Source organism: Macroventuria anomochaeta (assembly GCF_010093625.1).
Source record: "Macroventuria anomochaeta strain CBS 525.71 unplaced genomic scaffold BU25scaffold_44, whole genome shotgun sequence".
Taxonomy (NCBI): Eukaryota; Fungi; Ascomycota; class Dothideomycetes; order Pleosporales; family Didymellaceae; genus Macroventuria; species Macroventuria anomochaeta.
Window position 1 is genome coordinate 33,107 of NW_022985405.1, and position 12,431 is coordinate 45,537.

The 12,431-nt window shown below is 53.3% G+C and overlaps 4 protein-coding genes across 4 annotated transcripts; 2 read left to right on the forward strand and 2 right to left on the reverse strand.

The window, feature by feature from the left end:
- Positions 1-186: 186 nt before the first annotated feature.
- On the reverse strand, positions 187-1,417 carry BU25DRAFT_208960 (uncharacterized protein). Its single transcript, XM_033701176.1, has one exon. It carries the CDS (start codon positions 1,314-1,316, stop codon positions 504-506), a length of 813 nt encoding a protein of 270 aa, XP_033556646.1. The 5' UTR covers positions 1,317-1,417; the 3' UTR covers positions 187-503.
- A 1,413-nt stretch (positions 1,418-2,830) lies between these two features.
- BU25DRAFT_434793 (glycoside hydrolase family 76 protein) lies at positions 2,831-4,305 on the forward strand (the record flags this gene model as incomplete). The annotated part of the gene is made up of 3 exons (XM_033708876.1): positions 2,831-2,918; positions 2,963-3,684; positions 3,739-4,305. The coding sequence occupies 3 exons, from the start codon at positions 2,831-2,833 to the stop codon at positions 4,303-4,305; spliced, it is 1,377 nt and encodes a 458-aa protein (XP_033556647.1).
- Positions 4,306-4,886: 581 nt separating this feature from the next.
- BU25DRAFT_415188 (uncharacterized protein) lies at positions 4,887-5,642 on the forward strand. Its single transcript, XM_033707483.1, has 2 exons — positions 4,887-5,428; positions 5,479-5,642. Exons 1-2 carry the CDS (start codon positions 5,301-5,303, stop codon positions 5,600-5,602), a joined length of 252 nt encoding a protein of 83 aa, XP_033556648.1. The 5' UTR covers positions 4,887-5,300; the 3' UTR covers positions 5,603-5,642.
- Positions 5,643-7,751: 2,109 nt separating this feature from the next.
- Positions 7,752-12,190, reverse strand: BU25DRAFT_209006 (uncharacterized protein). The gene is made up of 4 exons (XM_033701177.1): positions 12,061-12,190; positions 11,875-12,012; positions 11,339-11,826; positions 7,752-11,277 (listed from the first exon to the last, which is right to left on the reverse strand). The coding sequence occupies exons 1-4, from the start codon at positions 12,081-12,083 to the stop codon at positions 8,213-8,215; spliced, it is 3,714 nt and encodes a 1,237-aa protein (XP_033556649.1). The 5' UTR covers positions 12,084-12,190; the 3' UTR covers positions 7,752-8,212.
- Positions 12,191-12,431: the final 241 nt, after the last annotated feature.

The following is a 12,431-nucleotide window of genomic DNA, read 5'->3' on the forward strand; positions in this document are numbered from 1 at the left end:
TCGATCAATTGTATAACAATTGTCTCGATCATTCCACCTTCACAGCCCCAGTATCAATCGCGGCGTTATGTTGACTTTTTATCGATCCATCGGCGGAAGGGGGCCACCATATGGCGTATCTATATCATATTTCCCAGTGTCTCTCTTGAATATCGACGAAAGGATCGCCATGGAGACGTCCTGCAGAGATAGCATCGATACTTGTTGTGACGATACGACGGCGTTATCATCAATGGCAAATCTTCAAAAAAGTCCAAATTCGAAGCCTATCTCTCTGGTGACGTTGTCCAAGGACTTGCTCCCGTCGCCTGCCCAAAAAGTCTTCGGAACGCGTACCACAGCCTCATAGTATGGATAGCTGCCAAGCGAATTGTCTACAAATGCAACAATGTACTCCCTGACGAACGTGCGATTCTCCGTTGTCAACACTGTTGGCTGGGATCCAGCAGCGACTAAGGGAATGAACAAAGTTTCAGTGGATGCGAATATGCTAACATCCATTCTTAGCCGCAGGTCCTGGAGCACGGCCAGCACATGTCGTACGGTAGAGGCAGCCGACTGCGCATCTGTGCTGATAGACAAACCCTGGTCCGAACAAAGGTCTCTGGTAGCCCAGCGTACTGCGTAGCCTCCCAGATCTTGCACATTACGGGTTCGCTTAGTTCGCCCGGCCACTGCAGCAGCCGCTCTTCGATATCGTCATCAAGTGGTGAGGCAAGTAATTTGATCAGACTGCAGGGAAGTCCCATCACCTCTTCGACGCCACTCTGACTCATGCAGTGCTTGTGCCACATGTGTAAATTCTTGTTCCGGCGGCCGAGGGTATGCATAAAAAGGTCCAGCACGCCTATCAGTCCAGTTAGTTCTCTTGACTCATCAGTAGGAGACTGAAGCACGTGTCTTTGGTGAAATATGCTGGCGATGCCGTTCAGATGTATGCTGAATGGCATAGCTCGGTTCATCTGTTGATCATCAGCAACATTTTGCCCCCAAACTACAAAGACTTCACCTACGCTAATCGAACATAGCAGTATTTCTGCATACGGCGTCATGTCTTCCTTGAACCACACCAGATCTGAGAGCGCCTGTCGAAAGGCATTGATACTCCGGCCATAATACTCATCCACATGTTGAGCATGCTTGGGGTCAAATGTTATCTGATAAGTTAGACTATTCAGCAGCATTAATCTTGGTTGGGCGCAGTAGCCCAAGCTCTCGCGGAACCGTCTTGGGTAGGGTATGCTTTCAGTTGCAGGTTTCGCGAAGAGGGTGAGAGCACTCCAGTCCGCAACTACCACTGATGTCAACAAACACATTCACTGAGACGAGACATTCAAGCTCACAGTCGTACAGCACATCTCTTTCGAACTTCGATAATGAAGCATAAATGTTCCGGTCCAAATACTGCAACAGGACCTGGTCCTTCTCGCTTTCGCAGTCGCCTAGTGATATATTTGACCACGAGACCGGTGTCCCCTGTGCCTCGACCTTCAACTCCGGACTTTTCCCATAAGCTTGCATGCCGGAAGGTGACACAAGGCCGTCCGCGGATCGCCTACTTCAGCCACACTCCGTAGCCCTCACATGCGAGATTGAGCGAACGACAGGCAAGGCAGTGCGGGCGCGTTTCGTCGCATTTCTTACAGCGGGGCACGGCATGTCCAGCATCCAGTTCTTGTCTGGGTAACGCCAGATTCGGTCTGTGGGGGTGGACATGTCGGATGTGTTGTACGACGTGTGGCTGGTGAAGGATGCGGCTGGTGTTGGGTGGGATGCAGGAACGGTTGGCGATCTCTTTTGCGCTAACTTCGGCAGCAATAAGCCAGAAGTGTGGGGATTGATCTGCCAAAACTGCGACACGCTTGCAGCCAGCTCATAATATGAATCTTCTGGTCTTTGATTATCGCTACCTCTGGGTCTCTGTCATTGACTTTCAGAAGAGCTTCTTGTGAGCTTCGCAACTGCCTACTGCACGGACGCTCCTATCTCAAAATAGCAACAGCTGACGTCATCAACTTCTTCATCTCATCTCGAGCTCCTGTTGACCTCGACCTACACAATAACTTTGTTCTGCTTATCACCAACATAAGAGGCACTTTGCATCGACGTTCTGAGCTTGCAGTCTTCAAGTATGGGTTTATGGGCGACGAGGCGTATTTTGTACAGGTCTCTCCTGAAGTCTCGGCGCCAAATCTTCTCCAAGCTGCGCCAATGCTGTCTTTCAACTTGGCGACTTACATTACGCACCCCTTCTAGCTTGCCAGCATCCATCGCGCACGCTGCCTTGATATTTGTGACGAGTAGATGATGGCGTCTACACATCCCAAGCTTTCCAGCCTGGCCGGACTGCAGGCAAATGCACAGCAGCTTGCTAGTTCCACCCTCCACGGCGTATCGTGCTTTGTTACATACCGAACAGCAACCATGCTGCGCCTCCTTTGAACGAGCATCGACCGCAATTGTAAGATGAGACGGCCATTCATTGCAGCAGACGGCCGCCAAGGTCGCTCACAATCTCGTGACGACTTGAGCGCTCAACGTTGGCCTAAGGTCTCGCTGGTTGATGGCTTCCAAGAGTTGCACAGTCGCCCAGCAACTGCTGCGGCTCAGCGCCGTTACTTGGCTCAAGGTCAAATGGTTTCATAACATCACGACTTGCGCATCTGTGCCCTTTCAACTTCTGCTCTCCACATCTTTTGTTGACACTAGCCCGCCCTTTGCCTTCGGTTCCACCACGTCGCTCGCTCAACTCGCTGCCTGAGGCACGTTCGCTACGCATGTCGAATTTCGAATCCCAAACTTTCTTCTTGTGATACCCGGGCGATCCGCGATGAAGCCTTCTACACTCGTTTACACGGTGGTTGGCTTGCTGTCGCCAATCGCCACTTCTGCAATAGAGCTCAATGTTGACGATCCAGGTACGCAAACTGAATGCACGCCCGGACTAGACTAACATGACCAGAATCGATCAAAAGCGCAACCAAGATTGTTGCAGCAGGTGTGAGAGATTGGTATACGGGTGATCGAGTCGGCGACACACCTGGCAATCTGCCGGATCCCTACTACTGGTGGCTATGCGGCGCCATGTTCGGTTCCTTCATCGACTACTGGTACTACACTGGTGACGACTCATACAACACTATTACGACACAAGCAATGGTCCACCAAATCGGTACACCACAGGCTTTCATGCCACCTAATCAAACGAGTACACTTGGAAACGACGATCAAGCATTTTGGGGGATAACAGCTATGTCGGCAGCGGAGAACAAGTTTCCAGATGCTGAGGGTCAGATGTCGTGGTTGTCGCTCGTCATTGCCGTCTTCAACACACAGGTTCCGCGTTGGAACACCAGAACCTGCGGTGGTGGACTCAACTGGCAGATCTTCACATTCAACAACGGATACGATTACAAGAACACAATTTCGAATGGAGCGTTATTCAACATCGCGGCCAGGCTGGCAAAATACACAGGCAACAGCACATATTCCGAGTGGGCTGTGAAGGCGTATGACTGGGAACTCAGTGTTGGGCTCATCAGCCAGGACTACCACTTCTACGATGGCACGACCGAACGCAAGAACTGCACGGAGGTCAATCACATTCAATGGACCTACAACGCAGGCATCCACATGTCCGGCGCCGCAGCTATGTGGAACATGTCAGAAACGGCAGGCGACACCGTAAGCCATGAAGCTCACTCGTTTCCATAAGCACCATAGCTCATTGCATCGCAGACTCAAGCAGCCCTTTGGCGCGGCCGCCTCGAAGGCATCATAAAAGCAACCGACGTATTCTTCTCTGCCGACGGCACACCCAACGTCATGATCGAAGTAGCCTGTGAGCGCAATGGGCTATGCGACCACGACCAGCGCTCATTCAAAGCCTACCTCTCGCGCTGGATGGGCTACACCATGCTCACCGCGCCCTGGACGCGCGAGTCCATTATGCCACGTCTGCGTGCCTCTGCCGTCGCAGCGGCCAAGCAGTGCGGTCCCGGCAAGGGTGGATGTGGACTGCGCTGGTGGCAGGGCGGTGTAAATGATGGCGAGGTGGGTATCGGTGAACAAATGAGTGCGCTCGAGGTTATGCAGAATCTGCTTGTCGATCAGGTCTCAGGGCCCGTGGGCGAGCAAACGGGTGGAATCAGCAAGAACGATCCTACTGCAGGCAGTGACGGGGGGAACCTGGTCATTGAGCATGATCCCATTACCACGGCGGATAGGGCTGGTGCGGGTATCCTGACTGCACTGGTGCTTGCGTTCTTGTTTGGTGGAGGTTGGTGGTTGATTACTGGAGATTAGATGGGTGTTCGCACATTCCTTTCTTTTTCAAATGCATGATTCTCCGCGGCGTCCCTCGCGTTGAGATCCACAACATTCGGTCTTCTGCAAGTTTGTCTATTCGGTGCGTCCGCGGGTCCCGATGCGCTTGTGAAACCGGGCACCCGATCCCCATGTGTTTGCGGCTCAGCACAGAGCCTCAATCAGGACTCAAGTGCAGACTAGAACCTCGTCATCCTTCAGGCTGGTAATCTGCATCCGAAGTTCCTGAATTAGCCTTAGGATCTGCCTCGAGTCACAATATACAAAACTCTACGAACATCATACAATCTGCACGCTATTCTTAGCACGTACCACCCGCTCAACCAATCGATAGTGGACAATCTAGCCTCTTACAGCAGGCCAGAGCGCCAGCCAATCACATCTGTGTTCTGGAAGCCAAGCTCAGGGATAGTGGAGGGTTAGCGCATCGTATCTTCCAACAGTGACCGGTTAACACGGGTCAAGCTTTGCTCAAGCTTTTGCTGTTGTCGTCAGCTCTGCCTGTGTCAATCGTTATTTGTAGGGATGGTTGTAGGGACGCGTGCAAGGTGTGGATGTGGGTCGATGCAAGATGAGGTGGTTGGGGTGTAGGAGGTCTTGGGGGTTGCGTAAAGGTGGCGCAGTTTCAAGGATCTTGAGTACTTGTGAAGTATACATGGACGACACTACTCTGCGCAGACTGCAGGTATCATGAGGCCTAGGTTCGATCTCCCCTGAAATTTGTCCCCTTTCTTGTCGTTAGCATCGCGATCGCCGTACCGATACAATTTACGACGACCTTGAATCCGAACAGTAAATCGACACCACCGCGCATCGCGTGCACTCATCTGGACAGCGAGATTGCTTGCAAGAAACTCGAGGTCCCGATCACCCATCGAAACTCTGTCACAACATCGTCAAATAATCTGTTCTCTACCACCATTATAGGCTTTGGCTCGCTCATCTCGTCGGAAGGACGCCAGATACAAAAGATCATGGACGCCAAAGGGAAAGAGATCACCACAGGATCAGAGAAGTCATGGTTGACATCAGATTTCCAAGTGGTGTTGTGGTTCGTACTGTTATGTTGTTTGTTTGAAGGCATCGCAACAGGATTTCGATGGTGAGTCGGAGTGTCCTGAGACTTGTAAGATGGTGTGCTGATATGTGCAGGTGGCGAGGACCTCCAAGACTGGTGACAGAGCGGAGAAGAGTGGACAAAAAGACCGACAGGAGAGGCCCTGAGAAGGTCGACGAGACGGATGAAGATGATGAGGACAACATTCCAGTCCTTTGATAGCGAGGCTGTCGTGTAACAGTATAGAAATGTTCTTGCTAAGCTTATGCTCCATCTGTATTCTGATACTTTCCTAATCACAAGACCGTTCCACGCAACTCCCCATTTATCTCGTTGGTAATTCATGAGCACGAAGAACAGCTTGTCGCCGTCTTGGACAGGTCGCGAACTAGCCGCGAAGTCGTAGTCCGGATAAATGGTCCATGCGATAAGCTCTCTGTATACAGGGGTTTCGGATGGGTCCTCAAGTTCATAGTCGCAAGAAACTCATGAGTAGTCGTGGTCTGGGTTGTATTCGTGATAATGCACCTTGACCGTACAGCTGTAACACTGGAGCTCTATACTTGCATTGACAACATTGTCGAGTTGCGGAGAGCCGATGGGAGTGCAAATAATGTCAAGGATCTCGATCATTGTAGACCACCACGAACACACCCCACTTTGGTTTACTGCTGCTCGGATACGAAAATTGTTGTTGCTGTAGCTCACATGTTCTGCCGCACAGATCCAGCACCATGTCGGCACCACGATGAGACGTCGTTCTTTTGCCCTGGCCCTAAGGGACATCGCCATGTCAGATCCCTTTGTAGAGATTCAACCCACATTCCGACGATATATTTGTCCCCAATACGAGTACGCATCATGCGCTCCGCTAAGGCTGCAAGAGCCGGCAATCAATCTTTGGCGAAGATCAGTTTCAGCTCACTGTAGTCCTCCACGACCTGTCGCCAAGCCTCCGCAGGGTTTTCAATAGGATAACTGAAAGGCATCGTGTTAAGCGAATCTGCACGCTCATAATCAGCGCCTGTTCAATCATGGACGATCTCACCCGATTGCGATTTGTACATGGTGTGACATTCCCACAATAGTTGCACGTCTGTTAGATGAACGACTTTTGTAGACACACGGCGCTCTTGAGAGACCGAAGCGCGGTTTAGGAGTGGCTATTCACCAAAGTTCTTGCGGATACCCGAAGAAATCAAGCCGATGTCTTGCTTATGTTGTTGAGTAACATGAAGACAGTCGCGGCGATAGTCAAGAAAGCGTTAGCATATATGTCTGCCATGGTAGCAGCAGCTTCCTCCCAATCTTCAACACCGCCCTGCAAGATACCTGGCTGTGTTGAGTCATGCGTTGGGCACAAAAGGTAGCGTACGAACTTACACAAGGCGTCAATCTAAAGAAATTGAATCCTTAGCCTCAAACACACTTGAACAGCCTCACGAATTGTCTTCCGTAAAGTGGAAAATGGAATTTCCTTTTTGAGTGTATCCAGGTTGGACGCAGTCAATTTCAAGGCCACGTCCTGGGATCCCCAAGAATGACTAAGGTACGCATACGTGACTGGAGCTGTAAGATGCTCGCGCAAACATATGCAGTGACGTGTGATCTCAAGTATCTGCTTTGGTGAGTAGTCTCTGGCAGAATTCTGACAACAACGTTTGTGGCTCTGTATGCATTCTTTGACCCAGTTCTGGAGAACATTGAAAGATCGTCAAGAAGTTGTATGCCCGGAGGAGGGCTGGCGAACAAGGTACTTGTAGTGCGACGCAGCGCCCGATTTGGGCACAGTCCAGCCTTCCGAAAACGAAGGTCAGCTTTGTCTCTGCATCCAAGTCATGGAAGAACCTTTTGCGTTGAAATATTCTCAAATGAGTGGTATCCTCAGCTCCGAGCGGCTATTTGAGATTGATGGCACGTTCCAAGGCCAGTATATCGTCTTCTCCTAGCTAAATAGCAATTCAGCGCAGTATTCTATCGACCCGATAGCCCTACGTTATCGTTTACCGTAGCTATCAATATACTACAGCGGCTACGCCGCCACATCATCTATGACGGGCTCGGAATGTCATTTCAGTAGCCTCATACCGCGGGGCCAAGTCATTAGGGCATCCAGCGTGATGCCACAGCACTGGCCCAGGCTGCGCTATGGCTCTCATAGTCTTGATTGTCAGTACTGGGTAGACTTTCCCGATGGAATATGTGGCAGACATCACAGAGCCGTTCAGATCCAGATTCCACAAGACGTCTTGCTTCCTCTTCTGCTCTAGCTTCTTCTTCCCGCACTTCATCCCTCCAAAGACACTTCGTGTACAGGAGCTGCCTCTCCACCTGTCACCTGACAAAGTCGATTTTGAGCTGACCAAGACTAGTATGTAGTAAATATGTTCATTCAGACATTAGCAGTCAATAGCAGCGATTCAATCGCAAAGGTATATGTAGTGATCGTAACCATTTCAATCATTTAACCTTTCCACATCCACTCAATTCATATCCCCCTCATTCATCCACTTTTTATTATCACTCAGTAAATAGTATTCTTCTTATTGATATCCTCCCAGTTCGTCGTCGCGTGCTCAGTATCCGCAATACCAGGCTGAACTTGTCCGGGGACAGTCTCATGGTGGTGATGACCAATTGGCCCGCCGTCAGTACCGCCAGCACCGTCGCCGTAGCGGCCAACGTTCATGGGAAGACCGGTGCGAGGCTCGATGACGGTGCGGTCTTCGGCGAGGTCTTCGACGGGGTGTGCGCCGTAGACGCCCTTGCCAGTTTGGCTGGATAATGTTAGTCGTTGTGCGGTATGTAAGAATTTGGGAAAAGGGGAGCTTACCGGTCACCAGAAATCATGTTTGGGTCGCCAATGGGGCCGTCGACACCGATGTGCTCGCGCTTACCGCCAGTGAAGGCGTTGTGGGCGGGGGTGTGCTGGTCACGGTTTCCGACAGCAGAGCCAGAGGTGGCGTTGCCAGGGATAGTGGCCTGCTGAGAGCCAGCAAGACCAGTTTCGGTGTAGCCCACGGTGGTAGAGGTAGGATCAGTGCGCTTGTCGTGGAGCTCGTGTGCGGCAAGACCGCCAGCACCAAGGGCGCCGCCGCCGATGGCAGCGTCACGGCCGTAGTGGTGCTCGCCTGTGCGGCCAGTGGTCTCAGTGCGAGTAGTGCCAATAGGTCCATCGACACCAACACGATTGTTGGTGTGAAGAGCCTCGTTTGCTGGGTGACCGGCAGGAGGGTCCTTGTGCAGGAGGTTCTTGCCCTTGTAGCCGGAGCCGTGACCAAACTTATCATCGCGTTCATGCTCTACAAGACCAGAAGCACCAGCACCTACACCGCCAGCAACAGCGGCATCATGACCGTAGTGGTGCTCATCGGAGCGGCGAGGAGTAGACTCTGGGCTAGGCTCCTTCTTGGACTTGCTGCGGTGCAGGAAACCCAAGAGGCCGCCGCTCTTCTCCTTCTCGTCGTGGTGAGCAGCCTCCTTCTCGTGCTTCTTCAGGTCCTTTTCGTGCTTCTTCTCGAGCTTGTGGACCTCCTTATCGTGCTTGTTCTCAAGGTCATGCTGGTGCTTAGCAGTCTCCTTGTCGAGCCTCTCTTGCTCCTTAGGGTCGAACTGGGGTTGGGTGCGCTGACCATAGGCGTAGCCAGCTCCGGCACCAGCTGCAGTACCAGCACCGCCCGCAAGATCAGCATCGCGGCTGGTGTGAGACTGGCTGGGGTCCGTGTTGTAAGGGTACTGCTGTCCCTGGTTCAAAGAACCGGTCGGCTGGGGCAGCGAAGAGGAGCCTGGCTGAGTGGAAGCTCCGGGGGTAAAGGTGTGCTGGGTCTTGTCATTGTGGTGTGACAATCCGTATCCTGCAGCGGTGGCTCCAGCTAGACCAGCTCCAGCGCCGAGAGCAGCGTTGCGTGAGCTATTGTCCCTGGGACCAAGATCGCTGTTATCGATTTCAGGGGCCTTGTAGGCTTGAGGCGGCTGGGAACTGACTGACTGGGCCAACTGGGCTGTAGTGTAGGGCTGCTGAGTCTGGCCGTGAGTTGAGCTGTGGTGTCCCGGAGCGCCGGCACCGGTCGCACTTGCGAGAGCGGCGACGTCAGGGTTGTGGTAGTTGTACTCGGAAGTCGCAGGAACAGGGTTAGACGCACGAGCACCAGCAGCAGTGGGATCGTATCGTTGCTCCTGCATCGAAGCTCCTGGCTGTGTGCTACGGTGATCACCATAAGCCTTAGCGGCTTCGTACGCACCATAGCCTGCAGCTCCAGCGCCTCCAGCGACTGCAGCGTCTCGGCCGTAGTGGTGCTGGCCAGCCTTGTCGTCAACCCGGGGATCGGCACGGTTAAAGGTATCAGACTGGTGAGGGCCGGTTGTGGTGTGGTCTTTCTGTTTCGCCGGATCGGGCTGCACGCGAGGGTCGAGGATGTTAGCAATGTTGCTCTTGTGAGGTCCGATAGTCTTCGAAGCAGGATCTTCAGTAGTGGAGCCGACAGTGCGCTGACCAGTAGGCTGATCATGGGAACCAGAGTATGCCAGACCGCTTGCAGCAGCAGCTCCAGCTCCGGTGAGGCCTGCGTCACGTCCATAGTGGTGCTGAGGCTGAGGCTCGCCGTGGGTGCCTGTGGGTTGGCTCGAGGTACTTGCTGAGGTGGACGGCAACTGGTGTGGGGTCGACGTAGTGCCGACAGTGCTTGGGTTAGTGGTGCCAGATGTGTGCTGGGTGGCGGGCAGAGATGAGGAGTCCCGTAAGGTAGCGTCATGGTGCCTGTCACCAGAGAGGGCACTGCCAACAAGAGCGCCTGCACCAAGAGCACCTCCACCAATAGCAGCATCACGGCCGTAGTGGTGCTGTCCCTCTTCTGCCTTGGGTGGGGGGAAAGGTGCAGATGAGCCGGAAAGAGGCTGAGACCTGGATGCGGACAAAGTTGCTGAAGGATCCAATATATGATCATCAAGACGAGCCTCGCCGCCAGTGACGCGAGGATCAAGAGTTTTGGAGCTGTAAGGGTTCTTCTCGTCGTATAGGTTGCCGCTGCCGGAGGATATAGTCTCATGTTTGTGGTGAGTGGCTGCGCCCAGACCTGCAGCGCCTACTCCACCAGCGATCGCTGCGTCGCGTCCAAGATGGTGACCAGATGACTCGGTGGACCTCGAGGAAGGATCGTTAAGAGATCCAGGGTGGCGGGGGTCGAGAGAGGTCGAAGCGCCAGTTGAGGTAGTTCCTGACGTCGTACCTGCGCCTCCAAGGATGGGCGTGGGTCGCTCGTTCTCAGGAGTTGCGCCAGGGAACTCGCCAGGAATGTGAGGGCTTGTGCCTGTTCTGTGGGCCTGCGGACGGTAGTCCAGAAGTCCCGTGTGTTTCGTGTGCGGATCGCTGCCGAAAGCCTTCTCATAGTCGAGAAGAGTGCCAGTGTTGATATGAGGAGTCTCGTTTGGAGGTCCATGGCCAGGCTCATTTGACTCGTTCAGAGGGCGCGCACCTGCCGCATGCAGAGCATCGGGGTGAATGTTGTGCTCTCGGACGCTTGAAGTCAGGTGAGAGTGTCCCGTAGGCGACGCGACTCGGTCACTGAAGGTGCCCACTTGGGGATCACGGTCTTCATTATGATGGCTATGTGCAGCGGCAGCTGTGTCTGCAGCAGTCACAGCAGCGCCAGCCAGGCCTTCACGGCCATGGTGATCACCGCCAGCGAGCTCGCGCTCCTTGGTACCAAGCTCACGTTCGTTGGTGTTCAGACTGTGAGTTCCGTGAGTGTCGTGGGTACCATGACTGGTGGAGCTGTGGTCGTGGTGTCCTGATGTGACACCTCCAGATAGAGGGAATGAGCGGTCAGTATCGTTGGTGCGGCTGGAGGCATGCGGTTGTTGAGTAGAGCTGCTGTGGTTACCAGTACCTGATGAAACTGTAGAAAAATGTTAGACTGCAATGCTTTCATTGTACGTAGCGCTAGCTGGGCTACCTACCAGGGAATGTGCCCGGTTGCTCGTGGGTAGTCTCATTTCTGAGCCCAGAGCCAGTGTTTGTGCCAGTGTTTCCCTGACCGACAACCTGGTTGCGATCAAGTCTGTCCTCAGCAGAGCTGTTGCTGGGCAATGCAGCATGACCCTGACCACCACTGCCTGGTGCGAAGCCAATCACGCCAGACTTGATGCTTGCCTCGCTGTTACCGTCGTAGGCGCCACTGCTAACCTGTGGGCGCGAATTGTCGCCATGACGAGAGCTGTCTCCAAGGTGAGAGGTGTCGCCAGGTGTGCCAGCTACACGAGCACCGCCAATTGGCCCATCGGTACCAACATGGCCGGCATGCCTCTCCTCACCGAGACCAGTCGATGTGGAGGTGCCGGTACCAGTGCCAGCGCCGACATTGGGGCTGTTGGAGAATCTGAGAGTCTCGCCAGTTGTGGAGGATGTGTTGCCATGTCCAGTCATCTGGTCATAGATGGGTGTGGCCCTGGCGTTCTGTCAGTACATTTTGGATTGCGTGAGGCGCAACACTTACTGGTGCCCAGATGTAGTAGTTGCAGACGTAGTTCCAGAGGTACCTGTGCGCGACTGCGCAGCTGTGCCAGTTGTGCCCTTGTTGTCGTGAGTAACACCGCCGGCGGTCTCACGGTCCTTGTCACTGCCGTGAGGGTGACTACCATAGCTGTTAGCAATGATCTCTTCCATGAATCGCGTAGCTTACAGGAGGTTCTTGATCTTCTCCATGGTGAGATTGTGTTTGTGTGATCGCTCCAGGGATTGAAAGGAAGGAGCTTGGCTTGTGTTCTTTTGAAGATATCACGAGATTAGTATATGGCTGCAGAAACCAAGGCACAGCTCTTTCGTGTCGAATAACATCATCACATAGCTATAGCTATGAAGTAGCGCCAATGACCTCATAACATACGGACAGGCCGCAGGAAGCTAGACAGCGGCTCCAATGAGAACGTCAAATTTCGCGTCACAACCAAAAACAGCCAAGACTAGTCCAGTTGCAGCGTGTCCAAGCCATGAAGTGTTCCAAATTCACCTATTCGAGGCGCGTGTGGGGTCAGCCACAGACAGCCCCGCGAG